Raw genomic sequence first — 20,888 nt, 5'->3', positions numbered from 1 at the left:
CATGAGTGACAAATAATCTACAAAAAAAATCATATTAAATCATATAAATTTGTGTTGTACAATCACTATCTATTACTTAATATTTAAATTTCGTTATTAAAATAAATTATAAAAAAAAACAAGTGTAATAACAATTAGATTTTATGTATATTTACATGTAATATACATATTTTGCTACAATATTTACATGTGTTTAATATAATCACCATCTCAACTGGTAGATAATGATTGTGTTAAATACATATTATTCACATGAATATATCTGACAGTCATTAATTATTGTATTAATACATGCAAGTATTGTAGCCAATAATATTTAAAAGGAAAATTGGGCTTACTAGTCCTTTGACAAATACACCTACCAAATTAGCCCTCATCTCAAAACGCAATCTCTACTAGCCTTCTTTCACAAAAGTACCCTGCCTTCTTTCACAAAAGTACCCTCAATTTTTTATTAGTAGTCTACCAATATTGCATCAATAATGTATAAATAATGTGTCGATAAAGAGTATTTTCGTCAAAAAAGGCTAGTAGGGATTGCATTTTGAGAGAAGGGTTATTTTTGGTTGGTGGGCATGTAACAGCGCTACTAAATATTATGGTATGTCGATTTCTATTGGATCAAGAATATTTCGACCCAACTCAGTTCACCTATTGAACGGATGATTGAGTTTTTACTCGAAAGTAAAATTTTCAAGTTTATAACCCAACCCAACTAAACAAATTTTGGTTGAGTTTGTTGATAAACCCACTAACGTGCCTACTCCTAATCTTGACAACTCAAATATGATATACACGAGCCACAAGACTCAGTTGACTTTACTGCAACCCCCTTTGCCATAGTCATAAAGCTTAATCATTGTTGATTATCTGATAATTAATGCATTAATTCTTTAGAATCTATATTATTATTAAGAAAACCATCATTGTCAATTTTTTGTTCATTTTTTTTCTATTTTGCCCTCACTTTTAATACACAATACTTACATAATAAGGGCAAAATAGTAATTTTGTATCTTTTGAGAAAATAACAATCATATCCCCATTTTTCTTATTTTACCCTCACTTTTGATACACAATATTTACATAAGGATGACAAAACAGTAATTATGTAATATTAAGATAAAATATGCACTTATTAAGAGAAATTGTTTCACCATCATTTTTTCATACTCTTTTAAAAATTTTAAAAACTAATCACACTCATTTATAAAAAAATAAAAAAATAAATAAAATTGTTCACATACACAAAATATATGCTCATCGGCTAGTTTGGATAGGGATAACTTCATGGCATACAAAAGATAGAAGTGGATGAGGAAAGATAAAAAACAAACATCCCGTGAAGCTCGATCCTAATCGCCAGATATGACCTTCTCAAAACCAATTAAAAAAATAAAACGAAAATAACGGTTAGAATTGAACAAAATCATGTAAGAAGTTAGAAATAATGTGTTTATCATTTGTCTGTCATATATTTGGGTCAAATTAAAAGACACGAGAAAGGAAGGAAAGTAAAGCGTAGCAACAATGCTGGCATAACATAACATAACATCACATCAACTTTCACATTTCTAGATTCTCAATTTGACTATTGTGTCACCACCACGCCTCGTCTAGAGAAAGTAATGCATAACCAATTGGACAATGACATGCCCATAATTAACTATCGTGGCCCTCAATTCAGCTGCTATTGCGCTCGTGTTATAGTTTAGACTATAACTAACATTTTTATATTTAAATCCTTATCAGCCAGGATATTTCATTCTTAACTGTACCTACCTGAAATTGAGGCTATGAAAAATAATGATTTTCATACTCTTACTCTTGTTTTCTCGTTTTGCATTTACTGTCTTATTTAGGTTAGTTGATTCTCTTTTAATTTAATAAAATTATGAAAAAATTTATTTAAACCCATATAACATCTTTCTATACATAACTTATTATCTTCACTCATATTATTTTTTTATTAAAGAGTTAATCTATCTTTAAACCCAAATAACATCTGTAATTGAATTTTTTTTTTTAAAATAGTCGTCCTTGCTCACCCCTCTTCCCACTAGCATTTCCATGGCTACTTTTTTTTTTCTTTCTACTACCAAACTCATACATTTGCCTTTTTTCTTTCTACTGATGTGCATAAGCAACAAATCAAACAATTCATCCCCTTATATTTATCAACAAGCAAGGAAGTTTATAAACTAAGAACATTGGTAAGAAGTTTTTCCTCATAATTTCCAACTGCAGAAAGTTTAACAAACCATTTGGGATTGATGAAAAAAATTGAAACCCAAATACTCATCTTCTAAACTTAAAAAAAATTGAAATAAAACGAACAATAAATTGAGTCAATACCTTAGTTGGAGGATTCAAAACTTCAAAATCACTATTCATCAATAAAAAAAACTTGTTTTTCTCTACAAGACATATTAAGGTTTTAGCCAGAATGAACCTAGGATAAACCAGAAGTGATGGTAGGGTTTAATTTGTTTATTGATGAATTTGAGTTTTATTATTAATTTCATTTTGTACATAGTAATTATGCAATAAGATACAATAGACAATTAACAATTTAAATTTAAATTTGGTGTAAAAAAATGTTACATGGGTTCGAATAAAATTTCCCTAAAATTATTTAGGAAGAGAATAAAAGAGTACGAAAATTACTTTCAATGTAAAATACTGTTGAGTTTTGGAGAGGTGAATGTAAACTAGTCCTTATAGTAATTTGAGATGTTTTGTAAATTACAATTTAGGGAAACAAACTATTGACCTAACCTAAACTTAAACGATTTCTTCCTGCACCCTGCGTTAACCTCTAATTTCAGACAATTTTTATGAGAAAAAGAATACTAGAATTTGATTAGGCCATGTCAAAATACTAAGGAAATTGATAACACACGTTTTGAACCTCTCACACAGTGTTTAATCTTGTCCATTAATTTTTTTATTTTAAATTGTCCATTAATTTTGATTAATTTATTCAATATGATAGTAAAAAAAAAAAAGGAAAGAGATCCTCTCCGGATCTCCTCCACCAAAGCCTATGAATCAAGTGATCCAGGTATTTGAAATTTGATCTAACGGTTAAAATTATTATAATTTTTAAAAGAGATCCCCATTTTTAATTATTGGATTAAATTTCAATGGTCCGAATTACTTGATCTGTGAACTTTAGTAGAAGATATCAGGAGAATATCTCTTTCCAAAAAAAAGGTGTATCAAAGAACCATAAACTGTGTTTATCATTTCTCAGTATAATGAGATAAAAATGGTCCTTTGTAATGATTCCCAAACAGTGTTATTTTATTTACTTTAACGTGAACAAAGTATCTTGAACTTTGGGAAAGGAAGACTTTGGTTTTAAAAAGAGAGATTGTGTTTTATATATATGTTAGATTAATGGTGGTATATTTCAAAATGCATGTAAAAATTATGCTAATTCGTTTTCACGATGCAGAGATGTTGACAAGTGTCAAACTTTGTAAATAATATTATACTTGCACGAAATAAATATATAGCTTCTTTCTCCTCCCCTCTTTAATTCCTTTTTGACCAGATGTGCTTCTCGGATTATATTGAACATAACTATGACTTGAAGCTAGAGGCACCGCTTTGCTTTTACTCTTAATGTTGCTTATTTGATCCAGTTTAGCTTCTTTGTTAGTTTGTGGTTGGTAAGCCATCTAAATACATATCAAGTCATATTTTTCTTTTATAATATTGTTCTAATATGTGCTTAACTCACTTGTAAATCATCTTAAACTTTTTTTTTTCTTAGTACCATCGAGATTTTCTAAAAAAAAATCGTTGGAATTACTCTTGACATTTACTATGAAAAAGATACAATAACAAGTTGTACAAAGCCTTGCATATTCATATCTCGTTTTCGGTCAATATACTGTATATATTAAACCAAGAGGAAAGGTTAAGTAAAGTCATTGCCGACATTTTTTCCAAAAAGTTACTATAAAATCATAAGAGCACTAGACTGACTTCGTGTTGTGTATGGATCAATTAACATTAGACTTTACAACTTACAAGTCGAGGAAACAAAAAAGAGAGTTAAATTCAACAAACTCTGATGAATCTAGTCTTAAAAGGAAGCCAAAAGTTATTTGTACTTAGGAACAAAGAAAAACATGAGTTGCCCGAAATGTCATTCTGAACTCCACAATTATTTTAGACGTTCATACTCAAGAAGTGAAAAAGATGAATGATTATTTATGCACGTTGAATTCATTATTCGGGTTTTTTAATTTTTATGAATGCTCAATGTTACTTGAGCATGTCATGTGTTATATGATACGGTCATCTCTAGCTAATAATTTATTCTAAATAGTGGGAGCATTTTTTTTGTTGTCAGTCATGATGCAGGACAGAACCAAGGGTATCAAGGAGAGGGGAATAGATAACCTGGGATTCGCTCAACCAGGGACAACGAAGCTAGCTCATGTTGCTAATTGTGGATTCGCTCACACGACCAAGCCAAATGCTTGATTGGGGAAGGAGAAATCACTCATTTCAATTACACAAAGCAAAATATATTTCAATTCATTCAAGTCTAGCAATGGCTTCTAATACATCAATATTTAAAGGAACTAAAGATAAAGAAGCATAAATAGACCACAACTTCCTAAGAAACTCTCTAAAAATAACTTAACAAGTTCCTATATCATTAAAGTAAATTACAATGCTTTTATTATTTGAATTTCCAATGCCAACGAGAAGTTTTCAATTTGTTTTTTTTTTTAAGCCTTGGCTACCGCATCATTCTCCCCTTCTCGAAGAAAACTCGTCCTCGAGTTTCAGTTTGTCTTCCTTGATCTTTGGGATGACCTAGCATATTATTCCACAACAGCCACAATAGTAAAATGAAGTTCACGGCGATCAAAGTGTTCCAAGCCACAAAATATTCATGAAATGACCATTTCCCCATTCTTTCAAACGTTGTAGGCCCTGGTTCCTTCTTTTTGATTGAAAATGACATCCAACTACTAGAATGCATCTTGAAACCCCTTAGATTGTTCTCTGTGATAAATATGTAAATCCAACCTATCTCTAAACCCCATTAAGTTGTCTTCATAACCGCAAGTTATCACATGAGTGGCCTCTTTAAGCATCACTGATGGGCTTGAGGAAGGAGGGACACTGCCTTGTTCCATCCATGTTGAAGTCACAAAAACTGTAGACTGTTTGAAATTCTTTTCAAAATTCATTTGGGACATCAGTAGCACTTTGCCATCATCCATTCCTTGTAGGTTTGAAGCATCTCCATTTGCATCATGCTTGGAGTACTTTGAAAGATCCTTGTAGCATCCAAAAGATGAATAGCAGTAACAGCTTACCATCTGATGCATGGAAGGCTTGTTGTCATTAACTTCATTCACAAAATGATTATTGGCTTCGTCTTCATCAACGTAGTCATCGTAAATTGGTGGTGAATTCCAATCGACGAAACTAATCTCTTCAACGATGTGATCTTGAAACGGATTGATAATCATAGGCATGATCTTCAACTGTAGTGGAAAACCTACTATGATGTCACTTGATGCAGGATAGAACTAACGGTATCGAGGAGAGGGGAATAGATAACCTGGGATTCGCTCAACCAGGGGCAACAGAGTTAGCTCATGTCACTAATCGTGGATTCGCTCACATGACCAATCCAAATGCTTGATTGGGGAATGAAAAATCACTCACTTTAATTGAACAAAGCAAAATATATTTTAATTCATTCAAGTCTAGCAATGGCTTCTAATACATCAATATTTAAAGGAACTAAAGATAAAGAAGCATAAATAGACCACAACTTCCTAAGAAACTCTCTAAAAATGACTTAACAAGTTCCTATGTCATTAAAGTAAATTACAATACCTTTATTATTTGAATTTCCAAAGCCAACAAGAAGTTTTCAATTTTTTTTTTTTTTTTTTTTTTTTTAGCCTTGGCTCCCGCATCAAGTCCTCTGCAGTAAAATCATGCCGCTTAATACGCAAAGACCATTCAACTTTTAAGGTTTTGGATTTCAAAAGATAAATCGACTCCTTAAGATATTAATATATTGATTCCATAGACAACGGAGGGTCTTAAGAAAGCCACTTAATCTGCAAATGTCAAATAAAGCAACTTATAAGTCTTATATCACTCACCCAACATATTGCTTTGTCTGCAATGGGACTGAAATATTGGTAAACATCCCAACAGTGAGCATACATATTCATATATCTGCCACTTCAATTGGGTTAATATCTGTACCATTTTCCACTCCTCTTACTGGTCAGTGCTTTACAAATATTATAACAGATGTACAGATTAGGAGCAAGTGTTTTATTCTTTTTAACTATGGCCACTAGTTTAGTTCGCATGTGTACAGTGGGAATATACTTGGTGGGTTGTTATTGGAAAAGTATACAGTTCCACCAAGGACAATGTTAAGGCACGTCATGCTAGAAGGGAATTTGGTAATGGTGATGACTAATTAATTTAGTCATTAGGTGAATTATGAGTATGGACAATAACTAGTTTCTAAATTTTTCCTTATTTTTTTTCCAATTCTTAGAGCAACCCTTTCCAAAATTAGTTGTTTTATTACTGCCCATGTTGTCGTATAACCATCAAATAATGAATTAAAACAACCACATGGTGCTCCAATGGTCGGAACAAATTCCAGGCCTAACATCCTGGGTTCGATTCTTGATACTAGTGAATCACACGATGATCGTCATGGGATGCTGAAATGCCTTTCTTAGTCTTCTCCGTTCCCAAAATAATGAATTGTCGTGACAAAGTCATCTGCTACTCCTATTTTTAAGAGAAAAATCAAATAATGCATTAAATCCTCTAGTTTGTACTTAGTTTTTGTGCTAATATAGCGCTTTTAACTCATCTACAGTTTGATAAGAAAATTTCATATATACATATAAAATTCTTATTTTATTTACAAAAAAGAATGACTCTTTACATTTAAGAATCAAGTATTTTCTAAAAATAATATTGTGCTCAAGTTTAAGTGTGGAAAAGTAAATAGACGGGCATAAAAAACAATATTAGCATAGAATAGGAAAGTACAGATTTTGGACACTCATCAAGGGTTTAAGGAGCCAAAGAACTCATGACAATTAATTTTCTTAATTAGTTTGTTCAAGTCCACACAGAATGTAAAGAAGGAACCCCATGTGATTATCTTTATAAAGTTTTAAATTAGTTGTGTTAATTCGACTAGAATTATATATAGCATAAAATATTGGCCACGTCTGGATTTAACTGAAGACATCTTTAGACATGTAACTACCAAATCTATTGTTTAGAGGCGAGATTCGTGGGTTTGCTAGGATCCAGGAGATGCCATGACAGAGTGTTTTAACACTTTAATTAAAGACGATGAGTGCGTAGTAGAGAAGGTAGTGATATAATTTATTGTAACTAAGGTCCACAGTGCTCCTAAAGTTCAGTTCTTATTATTAATTTGATGATGAGACACTCATCGATTAATCACTTTTGACCGTGCTGGTGTGAAAATTTGGATAGAGTCTGCAATGGATTTAACACGTATTTGCACCGAATGTTGCTTTCGGTCTTAGTACCACGAGATGACTCGAGAGAAAGAGAAAATAGGTGTGCCACTTTTGGAGGTTGCCAACAAAGGGATTGTATTTGAGTGTGTGTGAGGGGTTGTGTGTAAAACTAACTTCATCACCAAAAGATTTTGCACCGAGTGGCACGTTGGTTTTGTTAAATTCTTTTTTTGTTTTTGGCTTTTTGAGTGAACACGGGCTTAGAATTCAGGGTTGACTTGCAACCTGAAATCTAGGCTGATGAGCCGAACTACAAGACTTGAAACGTAAATAGACTAAAACTGTAAAGAAAACAGTACTATTGTAACAAGATACCGGCCATGATGGGCGAGATAATGCTAGAAGAGTCCACCGAGATCACTAGTATCAAACTGGACTAATTAATGAACATTTGCCTTTGACAGGAATTCAGGGGTGGTTGGAATTGTACGTCAACCAAATTGTACCACTGAGTAACAAAGTTATAATTATATCTTAGGGATCATAGGCAATGTGTGCATTGAATGAAGGTTTTGAGATTGTAGCTGAAGAGTTCGAGGTTTTGCTAAGCAATTGGGTTTGTGCTAGAGAGCAGTTGGGTTGATTGAAGAATCACTCAAATGTCTGTATAATTGTAGTGATTGAATTTGACGAAAGTCCCAAACTTGAAGGCTTTTGGTCCTATTTCTAGGCAATGAAGAATAAGTAATCTCGGTCTTATCACTGATCTGGAGCATGGGTAGCAATGGTGGAGCCACAATTATATAACAACAAAGTCATGATAAGCAAGTCTAAAATTAATCATATTTTTCACATAGTAACATCATATTTTTGTTCATCTTTAAAGCGTTAACAAAAAGTAAAGGAAACATGTGAAACCCCACCCCCAAAGTTTAATGTAATTTCACAATTTCCCTTAAAGTATATGAAATTTACATTTTAATCCTTCATCTAATACCCTATCCGGATCCATTTTTCCAGATTCTCTCTCATTCTCTCATATCTCTGCCTGCCAAGTGGCAAGCCCCCATCCTTTTCCTTTTTTCTCTCTCCTCCCTGAGCTCTCTCTCTCTCTCACTCACTTTCACTCTTTCTCACACACTCACACTCTCTCGGACCCTTTCCCGATCGACACCCATGCACACCCAAGGAGACACCCCGGCGACGGCACCACCATCCTCACCCTCGCGAGGACCTCCCCTTACTCTCCCTCGTCTCTGTGAAGCTCGGTGAAGCCTAGAAACCCAGGAAACCTCTGGCGAACCCCCACCCCCGTGACTCTCGAGCTAAGTCCGGCCACCTCTGGCCATTTTCACGACAGATCTCAGATAACAATCTCTCCATCTCACATCTACCTTAGTTTTGGTACCTAGATCATAGACTAGGGTGGCGTTTTGGTGTTGACCAGAGCACGGGAGGCTCCGGCTTTCTTCCTCTGCGAGAAACGGGTCAACGACCCAAACCCAATGAACCCAGGTCCTTTAAACTATGTAGAACTCGGGCCTTAGGCCCGTTAAACCCAAACCCATTTAATTAATTATTTATTTTATTTATTTCTGAAACCCAAAGACCCTTGCGTCAAGCTTTTAAGCCCAAGCCATTTAAAACCCTTAACCCAATTAACCCTAGGCCGGACCCTTGGACCTCAGGCCTTTGGGCCGTTCAAGATTAGGCTTTCGGCCTAAGGAACCCAAGCCTAGAAACCTTTTAGGCCCAAGCCCAAACCTGATCCAACCCAGAAGCCAGCCGTGCGTGTAGGCGATGCGTGGGTGCTTGCTGGTGCCGGCACGTGGAGTACACGCGCCACCATCCACGGCAACGTTGGCGACTTTTTCGGTGACCCACGACAGCGCGTGGCCATTGGAGACACCACCTTACAGCGGCACGTACGGCGGCATGTGGGGTACCTGAGGTCCCGCTTTATGTTTTTTGACGTTCTGAATCCGTTTATGATGTCCGTTTTATGAAATTCAATCGTTTAAGTATAGTTTTGTTAATTGGACCCTTTATGTGCTTAGGTGCAATTATTAGCGACGATTATGTTCTTTCTATTTCGTACGACTCTTCGACGACGAAGTATCTATGAGTGGACCCCTTCTAAAATGCATGTTTTAATAGTAGAAATGCATACATGAAAAGCATGATTTAATGGTAATGTTTTATAAGTAAATTGAATTTACATTATATGATTATCATGCTTTACTGAGAATATTTTGGAATACCATACTTTATCGAACTATTGTTCTTTGTAGTATATATGATGGATGACTATATACTATTTATGAAAATATTTTTACACTTCTTTATAATATATATGATGGATGACTATATACTATGAAGATGTTTTTGAGTTGGAAAGATTATATTCAACGTTTTGTGCTTATCTAGTGGTCACTATTCTACCTACGGGCGATGATACTTATATTGCCTTCGGGCTAGCGTGTGTAAGGCACTATTATGTGCGTATGGGAGATGATACTTATATTGCCATCGGGCGGGCATGTGTAGGGCATTGTTTTGTGTGTATGGGAGATGATACTTATATTGCCTTCGGGAAGGTGTGTGTAGGGCACTGTTTTGTGCATATGGGTGATACTAATACCACTAGTTAGCACATTATATATAAGATATGTTTTATGAAAGGTTTTATGGCATGCTAGGGGTTTCGGCAAATCTATCACCTATTATACTATTAGTTTTCATAAAACTTTGGGGGTTAGTATGTTGAATAATTGTTTCCGTATTATTTATATATAACTTGGTCCACTCATGTTTGTTTTACACTCCCTCAGGACATAGGAACAAGGCATACGATCCAAACTACGAGGCATTCCCTTACCAGTGATATCATATCATCCTCCCTGCTTTGACATCTATTGTAATAGCACCTTTCTACTTTACTTTCCGCTTATTAGTTGTATGCTTTGAACATGTCATGCATTATCATTATATTCATTATTGGCAGTTGAATACTATTATGGTATTTTGTAAGACTTATATTTGAATATTACCTTGCGTAGTTACGCGCGAAAATTTATATGCATGTTTCACATGTTCTCGGCATATGCATTCATTAAATGGCTTGCATCACCTCGGGTGTCGGCCAACACGTGGCCATCCCGATATCCCTCGGACATTGGGATCAGGGCATGTCAAGAACATAAGAGGAAATAAGAGCACGATTTTTTTTGGGTCAACTAAGAAGAGTTTGAGTTAAGCACACTGTAAAGAACATAGGAAATCTAAATTAAGAAGAAGTAACACCTCATAAGAAGAAAAAGATAGAGGAAAGAAAGAAGAAAATAGAAGAAGCAGCAACATGGGGGTGACAGGTTGAGAAAAAAAATAAGCTAAAACTCACATTGACAAACCATTTCTTTCTCAGACTTGTAAAGGTCAAGAAAAAAAAAAGGAGAAACATTGGGTTATTGGGGTCATGTGAACTCAATGACCACAGTGCAACTCCGTTATGAGGGGTATATCTGTCATTTGACGTTGACAATAACTGCAATTCCTAATTTATGGCTTTTAGCTATATGTCTTGAAGCATTTTTGCACGATTGTTGTGGTCACATCAGTATGTCAAAATGACACACTGCTAAGCATTTAAGGAGACAAGATATTCTCGGGTCTGGTCGTCCGCGTGGCATAGAGTGCTTTAAGGAGAACCCTATACGAGCCCTCAGAACCCTGTCTGAGTCCTCGGACCGATTGGATTGATGTGAGTGTAAACCATTGAAGAAGATAGCTTTACATAAAGGAAGAAGATGAAGAGTCAAAGAACTGAGGTTTTAGAGAGAGTTTAGAGAAATGGAAGAGAATATCAGAAACAATGTATATCTTTCCTTATCTAATACAAAATATCTATTACAAGGTTTATATAGTTTGCAATAGTAGCTTACACTCTAAGCTTCTCTATAACAAACTTAACTAACTATTTAATCTCTTGACACATGTCTAACTCATAGCCTTAGGATCTTAATACTCCTAACACCTTCAAGAAGTAGCTCCATCTGAAAATGCCAACCCAAATAATTGGTTTCATCCAATTTCACATTTACCGAGCTTGAAACTGACGAAATCAAGGACGCAATTGGAAATTGTAGGATCTATAACTGAGCAGCAGTAACCATTGTTGCGAATTAAGAAGAAATCTTCACACATAACTAATCACAAACAGTTGGTGTGCACTCTTTCAAGAACTCGCAACCAGATGACGACGGAAATATGAAGAACCCCAATGAAACAGAAAAGAGCACATAGAGACAAGATTGTATAAGCGGAAGCAGATAAACCAATATCGAAAGAAAAAAATCTCCAAGCTATTGTGCTTGTTCAGGCGAATGATACCATGTAAACCATTGAAGAAGATAGCTTTACAGAAAGGAAGAATATGAAGAGTCAAAGAACTGAGGTTTTAGAGAGAGTTTAGAGAAATAGAAGAGAACATCAGAAACAATGTATATCTTTCCTTATCTAATACAAAATATCTGTTACAAGGTTTATATAGTTTGCAATAGTAGCTTACACTCTAAGCTTCTCTATAACAAACTTAACTAACTATTTAATCTTTTGACACATGTCTAACTCATAGCCATAGGATCTTAATACTCCTAACAGTGAGATGGTCATCCGAGTCCTAGAATGGGATTCTATATTGAACTTCGAACTTGATGAGTCGGAGTCGCATGATTTGGTATAACTAAATATAAATTGACCCCATAACAGACTTTATTTTTATTTATGTTCTAAAACATAATGCATTCTATTCAAGGAATAGTAAAGTATGATAATTAAACTTAAAAAGGTTCAGAAACATCATTGGTGTGTGTATGAAATGTAAGGGATGAATGCATCATCATTTTTTTTTCTTGGGAAAAAAGAAAGAAAAAGAAGATGGTTTTGTTTTAAAGTTATACTCCTCTAACAATATGATATTAGTGATATTTTTCTTAATTTGTAAGTGAATGATCTCATGTTCGCTTTGTATGAATCACTAGGACATTTTAATTATTGTGTTGAGTTTAAAACCAAATTATAGTTAGATCATTGTATAACTTAAGCTCAAGTCTTCTCCAGAAGTACGAATATTGTGTAAAAAAAGTTACTCATCTAAGCTTTCATACATTGGAGTGCAAAGTTATTTTGAAGTGTAGCGGGTCTTTTTGTTTATGTGGTTGGAGGAAGACTTTCTCCCATAGATGCGGTTATGTATTGTTGGAATAGTTTCTGTAACATGTGGATTGTATGATTATGAATATGATGCGGTCATGTACAATTATCCTTCGGACTTCATTCGTCTAACATTTGTGTACAAATAGGCATAGGCATATAAGTTCCGTGGATATAATGAGGCTTAGCCTAACACTTGTTTGATAAAGTTGTGCACACTACTTATAAGACAAACCCAAACACATAAGAGATAACACAATGCTCAAGATTGTCTAAAAACTAAAGGGTGATGCTATCACCACACAATTTTTTTTACCTCTCACACACATCTTGTTAATTTCTGTTCTTTGATCATTTTTAATTCTTTTTATTAGACAGTCAAAAATTAAAAAAAAATGTATGAAAAGTAAAAAAATGGTGTGTGGAAAACACCAGAGACTAACCCCTTGAAATGATTACTGTCATTCTAGCAGTAGTCTTGGGCCTAGCAAGCCCATTTCTATTTTCTCCTATGAAATTCAAAGCACATTTTGGTGGCCCACTATACATGAAATTCTAAATCCTTTTTAGGGTCCATTTTGACAAGTATATTCTGAAACTCTACATTGAAAATACTCTTGGGACAAGAAAGTTTCCCCTTATTCTTCGAGTTTAAGGGTATATGGTTTGCACCTTGTGACCTTTCATTGACAAATTAATCTCGCTTAATCCTTTATTATTAAGGAAAAAAAAAAAACACTTGATACTTATCATTAGTATGATAAAAACTAATCACAAGTTCCCAACTCATCTAGATGGGAACACAGGGATGCTTTGTTCATTCCTAAAGAAGTTAGCAGGATCAACTAAGGTCTTCACATGAACAAGTCTCCTAAAATTATTCTTGAAATACTTTAAGCCCCAAATGCTTGCTTGTCCATAGCTTGTATTACAAGCATTGTTCCTCCCCAAGTCAAGATCCCTATAATTCAAATAGGCACCTCTTGGGGACTTTGAAACATATGGTGCCATGTAATCATACAGCCTTCTCATCATGCCAATATATTTCTCAGTTTCCTTGCCATCATCCCAAGTGACCATATACTGGATTTTGAATATGTTGCCAATTCTGTGTGGGAAAGGAGTTTCCGAATCTGAAATCTCACTCATTTTTCCACCATAAGGTGTCAATATCAAATAAGCTTCTGCTTCAATCAGTGTTTGCCATAAACCTTCCAAGCCAGCTTCCGAAATTGGTTCAGTCACATAGTCTGATTTTGCTTTGAAGAAGCTCTTAGATTGTTGAGTTCTCCTGAGCAAAGCTTCCGACTCGTTTATTGAGATGTAGGCGAAGTATAGAACAGACTCAATCCAGCTCATTTCAGTGCAGTTGCTCCGGTCTAAACGTAACTCCGGAAAATTGTCTTGCATCAGAGGGAGAAGTTTCTCGACTGGCCCAAGAAACAACGAACCGAATTCAATTATAATAGTTTTGCCACCATTTGCGCCAGCTTCATTTCCAACACCTACGACTGAATGTAGGAAAATGTCTTCATGAAGTGTATCTGCAATGTTTTGCCATTTCGAAAATAGTTTGGTTGCGCCTTGTTCTATGGTCTGTGAAATTTTGAAAACTGTCACAGATGGAGGAACACGAACCAACCTAAGTTTCCATTCTAGAATAACTCCAAAGCTTGAGCCTCCCCCTCCTCGAATAGCCCAAAAGAGTTCTTCTCCCATGGATTTTCGGTCGAGAATCCTGCCATTAACGTCAACAATCTTAGCATCAATAACATTGTCAGCTGCTAGACCATATTTTCGGAGTATAGTACCAAATCCACCTCCGCTAATATGTCCCCCTACACCGATAGTTGGGCATGTCCCTGCTGGAAATCCATGAACTTTACTCTTTTGTGAAATTGTGTAGTACAACTCTCCGAGAGTAGCACCTGACTCAACCCGAGCACTCTCATTCTCTATGTCAACATCGATAGATCGAAGATTGAAAAGATCAATGATGATGAAAGGAGTTTTGGATACATAGGATAGGCCCTCGTAGTCATGGCCCCCGCTTCGGGTTCTTATTTGTATGCCGTCTTTCTTGGCACATACCACGGCTGCCTGAACATGAGAGTATTGAGAAGGAGTAATGATAGCTTGTGGTTTCGGTGTTGATGTGTTCAAGAATCGGAGATTCTGTATGGAAGATTTTAAGACCAAGGAATAGTCCGTAGTGCTTTCCGTGAGGATGATTTTGCTTGTTGAGGTAGAATTTATGCTGGATGAAAAGCATGTGACAAAGCTTTCCGAAATCGAGTTCGAATTTGTAGAACAAACTGAGTTTAGAAGGAAGAAAAGTGGTAGGGGAAGTAGTTTTATGTGTGGGATCTCCATCTTTATTTGTTCTATAAATGTGAAATGGTATGAGCTCTGAGCTCACTTATATAGGTAATATGAGTTGGAAGAGTTGAAAAGATATACAGTTAGACTTCTCACAAACGTTTGCCTAACAGAAGAATCTTTTCATAAACGTTTGCCTAATAAAAGAGACATTTTCAATGCGAATTTTTTCATTTATGTGATAGTGGAATAATTACAACAACCAAGCTTTATTCTACTAAGTAGGATCGGCCGTACGAATCCTAAACACTACTGTACTCGTTTTTCGTCAAGTCTTCCGTTAGCTCCAAGTGTTCTATATCTTTTCTAAGGAAGCCACTCAAGTGCTCTATATCTTTGTCTGCCATGATACTGAAATATTGGTAAATATTGCGACCAACATTGAGCATACACATTCAAATATCTGCCACTTCAGATGGGTTAATATTTGTACCACTTTCCATTCCTCTAACTGGTCAGTGCTTTACCAATATTATTACAGATGTACAGTGATATAGTGTTAAGGCACGCCATGTTTGAAGGAAATTTGGTAATGTTGACTAATTAAATTAGATCATTAGGTGAATTGTGAGTATGGACAATAGCTAGTTTCTAAATTTTCCCTAACTTTTTTTTTTCCAATTCTTAGAGCAACCCATTCCTAATTAGTTGTTTTTGCTATGTTCTCATATAACCATCAAATAATGCATTAAATCGTCTGGTTTGTACTTAATTTTTGTGCTAACATTGTGTTTTTAACTCGTTTGCAAATCACAGTTTGATAATAAAAGTTCATAAACACATATAAAATTCTTATTTTATTTACAAAGAGGAATTACTAGTTACATATATCAGCATAGAATCTGGACACTAGTAAAGGGTTTAAAGAGCCAAAGCACTCTAATAAACATTAATTTTCTTAATTAGTTTGTCCAAGTCCATTCAGAATGTAAAGAAGGAACCCCCATGTAATAATCTTTATTAAGTTTTGAATTAGTTTTATTAGTTCGACTAGGTGTGTGTGTGTATATATATATATATGCTATAAAATATTGGCCACTGGATTTAACTGAAGACATCTTTAGACATGCAACTACCAAATCTATTGTTTAGAGGCAAGATTCGTGGGTTTGCTAGGATCCAGGAGATGCCATGACAAAAGTGTTTTAACACTTTAATTAAAGACAGATAAGTACGTAGTAGAGAAACTAATGATATAGTTGATTGATATAATTTCTTGCTAAAAACGGTCCACAGTGTTCCTAAAGTTCAGTTCCTTTTTATTAATTTGGTGATGAGACACTCTCATCAATTAATCACTTTGATCATATTGGTGTCAAAACTTAGATAGAATCTGAACTGGATTGAACACGTATTTACTGTGAGTTGTTTTCGGTCTCAGTATCATAGAATGACTCGAAAGAAAAAAGAAAATAAGCGTGCCACTATTGGAGGTTGTCAACATACAAAGATTGTGTTTGAGTGTGTGTAAGGGTTGCGTGTCAAAGTGACTTTTTAACCAAAAGATTTTGCACCGAGTGAGACACTGATTCAATTAAGTTTTTTCGTGTCTCAAGCAAATGAGGACTTAAAATTTAATGTGAATTTACACGTATTTGCCTAAAAAAGTAAGTGAATGGGAAATAGAAACTAAAACGAGAATCTGAATGTCATCATTTCATGATGAAGTTGAGATTACGAATGCTTACAAAAGTAAAATCTAGACCGATGAGCCGAGCTACATGACTTGAAAGTAAATAGACGGAAAATATAAAGAAAGGAGTAACTCTAAAAATATTCAGAGCATAATAAGCGAGAAAATGCTAAAAATAAGTTCACCGAGATCGCTGGTATCGGCCTATACTAGGTGAGGAACATCTATCTTAGTCCACTTGGCTTGAATAAAGCTTTGGTTTGAGGAAAGTTGAGTCAGCTTTCCATCATTCCAAAGAATAAGGATAGTAAAGTATGATAATTAAACCTAAAAAGGTTTAGAAACATCATCGGTGTGCGTACGCAATGCAGGGATGCATACATCATCATTTTTCTTATGAAAAATAAAAGAAGAGAAGAAGAAGATATTGGTTTAAAGTTATACTTCTTTTAACATATAATATAGTGATTTTTTTTTTTAATTTGTAAGTAAAATGTTTTATATTCGTTTTGCATGAATTACGAGAGCACTTAAATTGTTAGAGTTCAAAACTTAATTATGAATAGATCATGGTATATATGACTTAGAAGTAGAATATAGTGTAAAAAAAGGTTAGACTCATCTAAAGCTTTCATACAAAGGATTTTGAAGTCGCGTAACTCTTTGAAGATGTAGCGGTCTCTTTTTTTTTTCTGTGGTTGGAGGAAGACTTTCTCTCATAGATGCGGTTATGTGATCACTCATATATTTCATGTATTTATACCATCTATTTTTAAAATCTTTGTAATGTTTTTGTGTTAAAATTGTGGTATTTTATTTTACCTTGTATTAATGTGCATTTAAATTTATTTTAGGATCAATTTCAAGTAAAATGGAGAAAAGGAAATTGTAAAAATAAATAAAAGACAAGGCAAGTGGAGAGTGGACTTGTCTTTCATTAAGCTTTTGTGGGGAAAAAGAAAAGCATATAACTGATTAGTGGAAATGGGGGACACGGACAAAGAAGAGTGGAAGGAATAAGAAAAGGAAAGCAAGAATAATAAGCAAGGAGTTGGGGGGGGGGGGGGACGGACTGACAGAAAATAATAGACAGAGAGGAGTGCATACGGCAGAACAGAAAAAGAATAGGCAGAGAGAAAGCAAGGCAGTGCACAGTGGAGAGACTGACAGAAGGAGAGGGCAGCAGGCAGAGGAAAAGAAGTCAGGAGCAGAGGAGGAACCAAAAATGGGTGTTTTCTTTCTTTGATTCTTCATGGATAATTTTTTATGTATTTAACATAATTATGTGTAATTAATTTCTTTTTGCTAGAGTGAGGCCATGAGCCGTAACATGAATACGTAGATTTATTTTTCAATTGCTTAAGTGTTGTTACATGCTTGCTTTGATATTTTCAATCATTGAATTAAACTATCTATGTACCTTGATGCTTGATCACCATTAGAATGCTTATAAAAGTTATCGGATGCAATTTTGAACGAATGTCACGTTAAAATTGGTTGTGCTTCTTGTGATTGAGGATTGTACTCTCCTAAGGTAAATATCATGCTCTTAGGGATTACATGGTTTAACAAAAGGATTTTCACCAAGATTAATGAATCACTCATGTTTATATTTAATTCAAATGTCATGGATAAGTTGCATGTAGTGGTATGCGTTTTAGCTTGAATGTCACAAGTAAAACATACACAAGGAAAATCCAACCTTCAAAGTATGTGTGTTTTCAATTATTTAAGCAATTGGAATAGCTACGTAGGAGTGTTGTTGGTAAAGGTTGAACTCTAGCATATTGTCAATCTATTTTTCTTCAATCATTTATTTTATCTTGAATTTCCTTATTTACTTGTTTTGTTTAAATTGAATCATTATTCCTATAAACCAATTCCCATTTTAGATATTTGTTTAAGCCACATCCAGTAATATTTAGTTTCGTCAAATTAGTGTAATTCTTAGAGTTAAATAAGTTAAATACACAAAAACTCGTAAATTGTTTATATCAGTCCCTGAGGAGATCGACCTTACTTATCAGTCCCTGAGGAGATCGACCTTACTTGAGCCATTCTATACTACAAACACTTGTTCTCTTGCAAGAATTTTCTATGGTTTAACCCTTTGTTTTACAAGTAGTAAAATCGCTATCATTATGCATTGTTGGGAATGTTTCTGTAACATGTGGATTATATGATGGCACATGTATGATTGGTTTTCAAACTTTATTCGCTTCACATTCGTGTACAAATAGGCATGTGTGCATAAGTTCCCTGAATATAATGAAGAGAGTTTTAACGAAACACTCCCGGTACTGTTCATTTTAACAAAAAAATGACAATTTTACTCTAAAAAGTCACTTCTGATACTATTCACTTACAACATATTTTTGTCATTTTGATTAAAACTCAAAGTTTTCAAGTTATTTTCATTAGTTTTCCTTATAATGAAGCTTAGCCTAACATTTGTTGTTTGTCATGTTGGAAAATAATAAGTTTAGGATTTGGATCGAGCCCGTTTGAATTGGCTTTTATTAGAAATTAGAATTTAGTTTATTATAAATATGATGCTTATTATTTACTAACTCAGTTAAAATGTAGCTTTCAATTTGTAGTTGTCTTGTCAATCTCGTTTATTTGTTTTCCATTAATAAAATAATGTCATAGTTATATTTCGTTTGTTCTTCCGTTTGTTTATTTTTAACTTGATATCAGAGCAGGTTTGATCATTCGGAGTTTAATCTGCTTCTATTTTGTTTGTATTAGTTTGTCTATCTATGCTGTTTGTTTCGTCTAGTTTCGTTTTGTAAGGTTTGATCCTTAGGAGTTTAACTTGCTTGTGTATCGTTTGCATTTCCCAACAAGTAGGACAATTTACAGCCAGTGATAAACGCACCCGGCTTAAACCCATAGATATAAACAGTAAATTTATATGTTAACAAAGATCCATACTTTATAGATTACATTAAAAGTTTAAAAATCTGTTTTGTTTGTATTAGTTTGTCTATCTCCCTTGTTTGTTTCGTCTAGTTTCGTTTTGTAAGGTTTGATCCTTCGGAGTTTAATCTGCTTTTGTATTGTTTGTCTATCTCCTTTGTTTGTTTTGTCTAGTTTTGTTCCTTAAAAACTTTTTTGTTTTCTAGTTTGGGTTACACTTTGTGGTCGTTTTAAAAATATTAAAAAATGAATATGTTGAAGTCTGGAGCCGGAGTTGTGCCCAGCCGCTGGAGCCACCATTCCACTGCTGAACCTCTGTCTCGCATCGCCATCACACTAGAGCTTCGATCTCACTGTCTGCCTGATTTGGACCCGCTAGCCCGACCCGCAGCCTGAAGAACTCAAATCTGACGAGCACAATTCCGTTTGCTACCTGCTGTCTGATCGAACTAGCGTGACTCCTCTGCTTGAACCGTTGTTGTCATCAAGTTGGAGACCACCACCACTGCTGCTTGCCGTTGTACCTGATGAGGGAGTTGTGAATGATTTAGTGAGGAAGCTCTCAAGTTGGTGATTTGCGATTAAACAAGATTGGTACATTGAAAAATAATGTGTTTTAAGCCTTGACCGTATTCAGAATGTTGGGACAAAAGGAAAAAATTATTGACTGTTTGTTAGGCCTTTTGAGGCCCACACGGATAAGTTTTGCTAGAGTTTGCTTGCCTGTCAGTCTAATGCTTAGACTTGTGACCACTCAAGTGATAGTTTTTGTTTTTGTGTGTTTGTTGCTGCAGTTGGGATATGAGAATTCTCGTCCATCGAGTCCAATACTCTTAACATATGTCTACTGGAATGTGAATATGCCTATTTGAATCTACCTGTTAGCATAACGGAGCCTCCTATCTGTCTGTCTGCGTAGTAGAGCTTGGCTGTCTATCAGACTAATGGAGCTTGCATCCACATCTACTTGTTGGCAAACTCATTTGTTTACTGCCATGAGTTTGATCGGGGTGTAGGAAAATAATAAGTTTAGGATTTGGGCTCAGCCGTTAGGATTAGGTTTTGTTAGAGATTAGGTTTGATTTATTATAAATATGATACTTGTTATTCACTTTAGAACACATGATGTAGCCCTCAGTTTGTACTCATCTTGGTAATCTCGTTTATTTGTTTTCTGTTAATAAAATAATGTTCATAGTTATATTTCGTTTGTTTGTCCGTTCTTT

At 34.8% G+C, this 20,888-nt stretch overlaps 1 protein-coding gene across 1 annotated transcript; it reads right to left on the bottom strand.

Moving 5' to 3' along the window:
* Positions 1 to 13,456: 13,456 nt before the first annotated feature.
* LOC103446154 (tetrahydroberberine oxidase-like) lies at positions 13,457 to 15,102 on the bottom strand. The gene has a single exon (XM_008385229.4). The coding sequence runs from the start codon at positions 15,099 to 15,101 to the stop codon at positions 13,515 to 13,517; it is 1,587 nt and encodes a 528-aa protein (XP_008383451.2). The 5' UTR covers position 15,102; the 3' UTR covers positions 13,457 to 13,514.
* Between the last annotated feature and the right edge of the window lie 5,786 nt (positions 15,103 to 20,888).

Source organism: Malus domestica, chromosome 10, assembly GCF_042453785.1.
Source record: "Malus domestica chromosome 10, GDT2T_hap1".
Taxonomy (NCBI): domain Eukaryota; kingdom Viridiplantae; phylum Streptophyta; class Magnoliopsida; order Rosales; family Rosaceae; genus Malus; species Malus domestica.
This window is presented reverse-complemented; position numbering and strand designations above follow the sequence as displayed.

Coding starts and splice junctions, on each gene's coding strand:
- LOC103446154 (XM_008385229.4), bottom strand. CDS start 15,101: ATGGAGATCCCACACATAAAACTACTTCCCCTACCACTTTTCTTCCTT.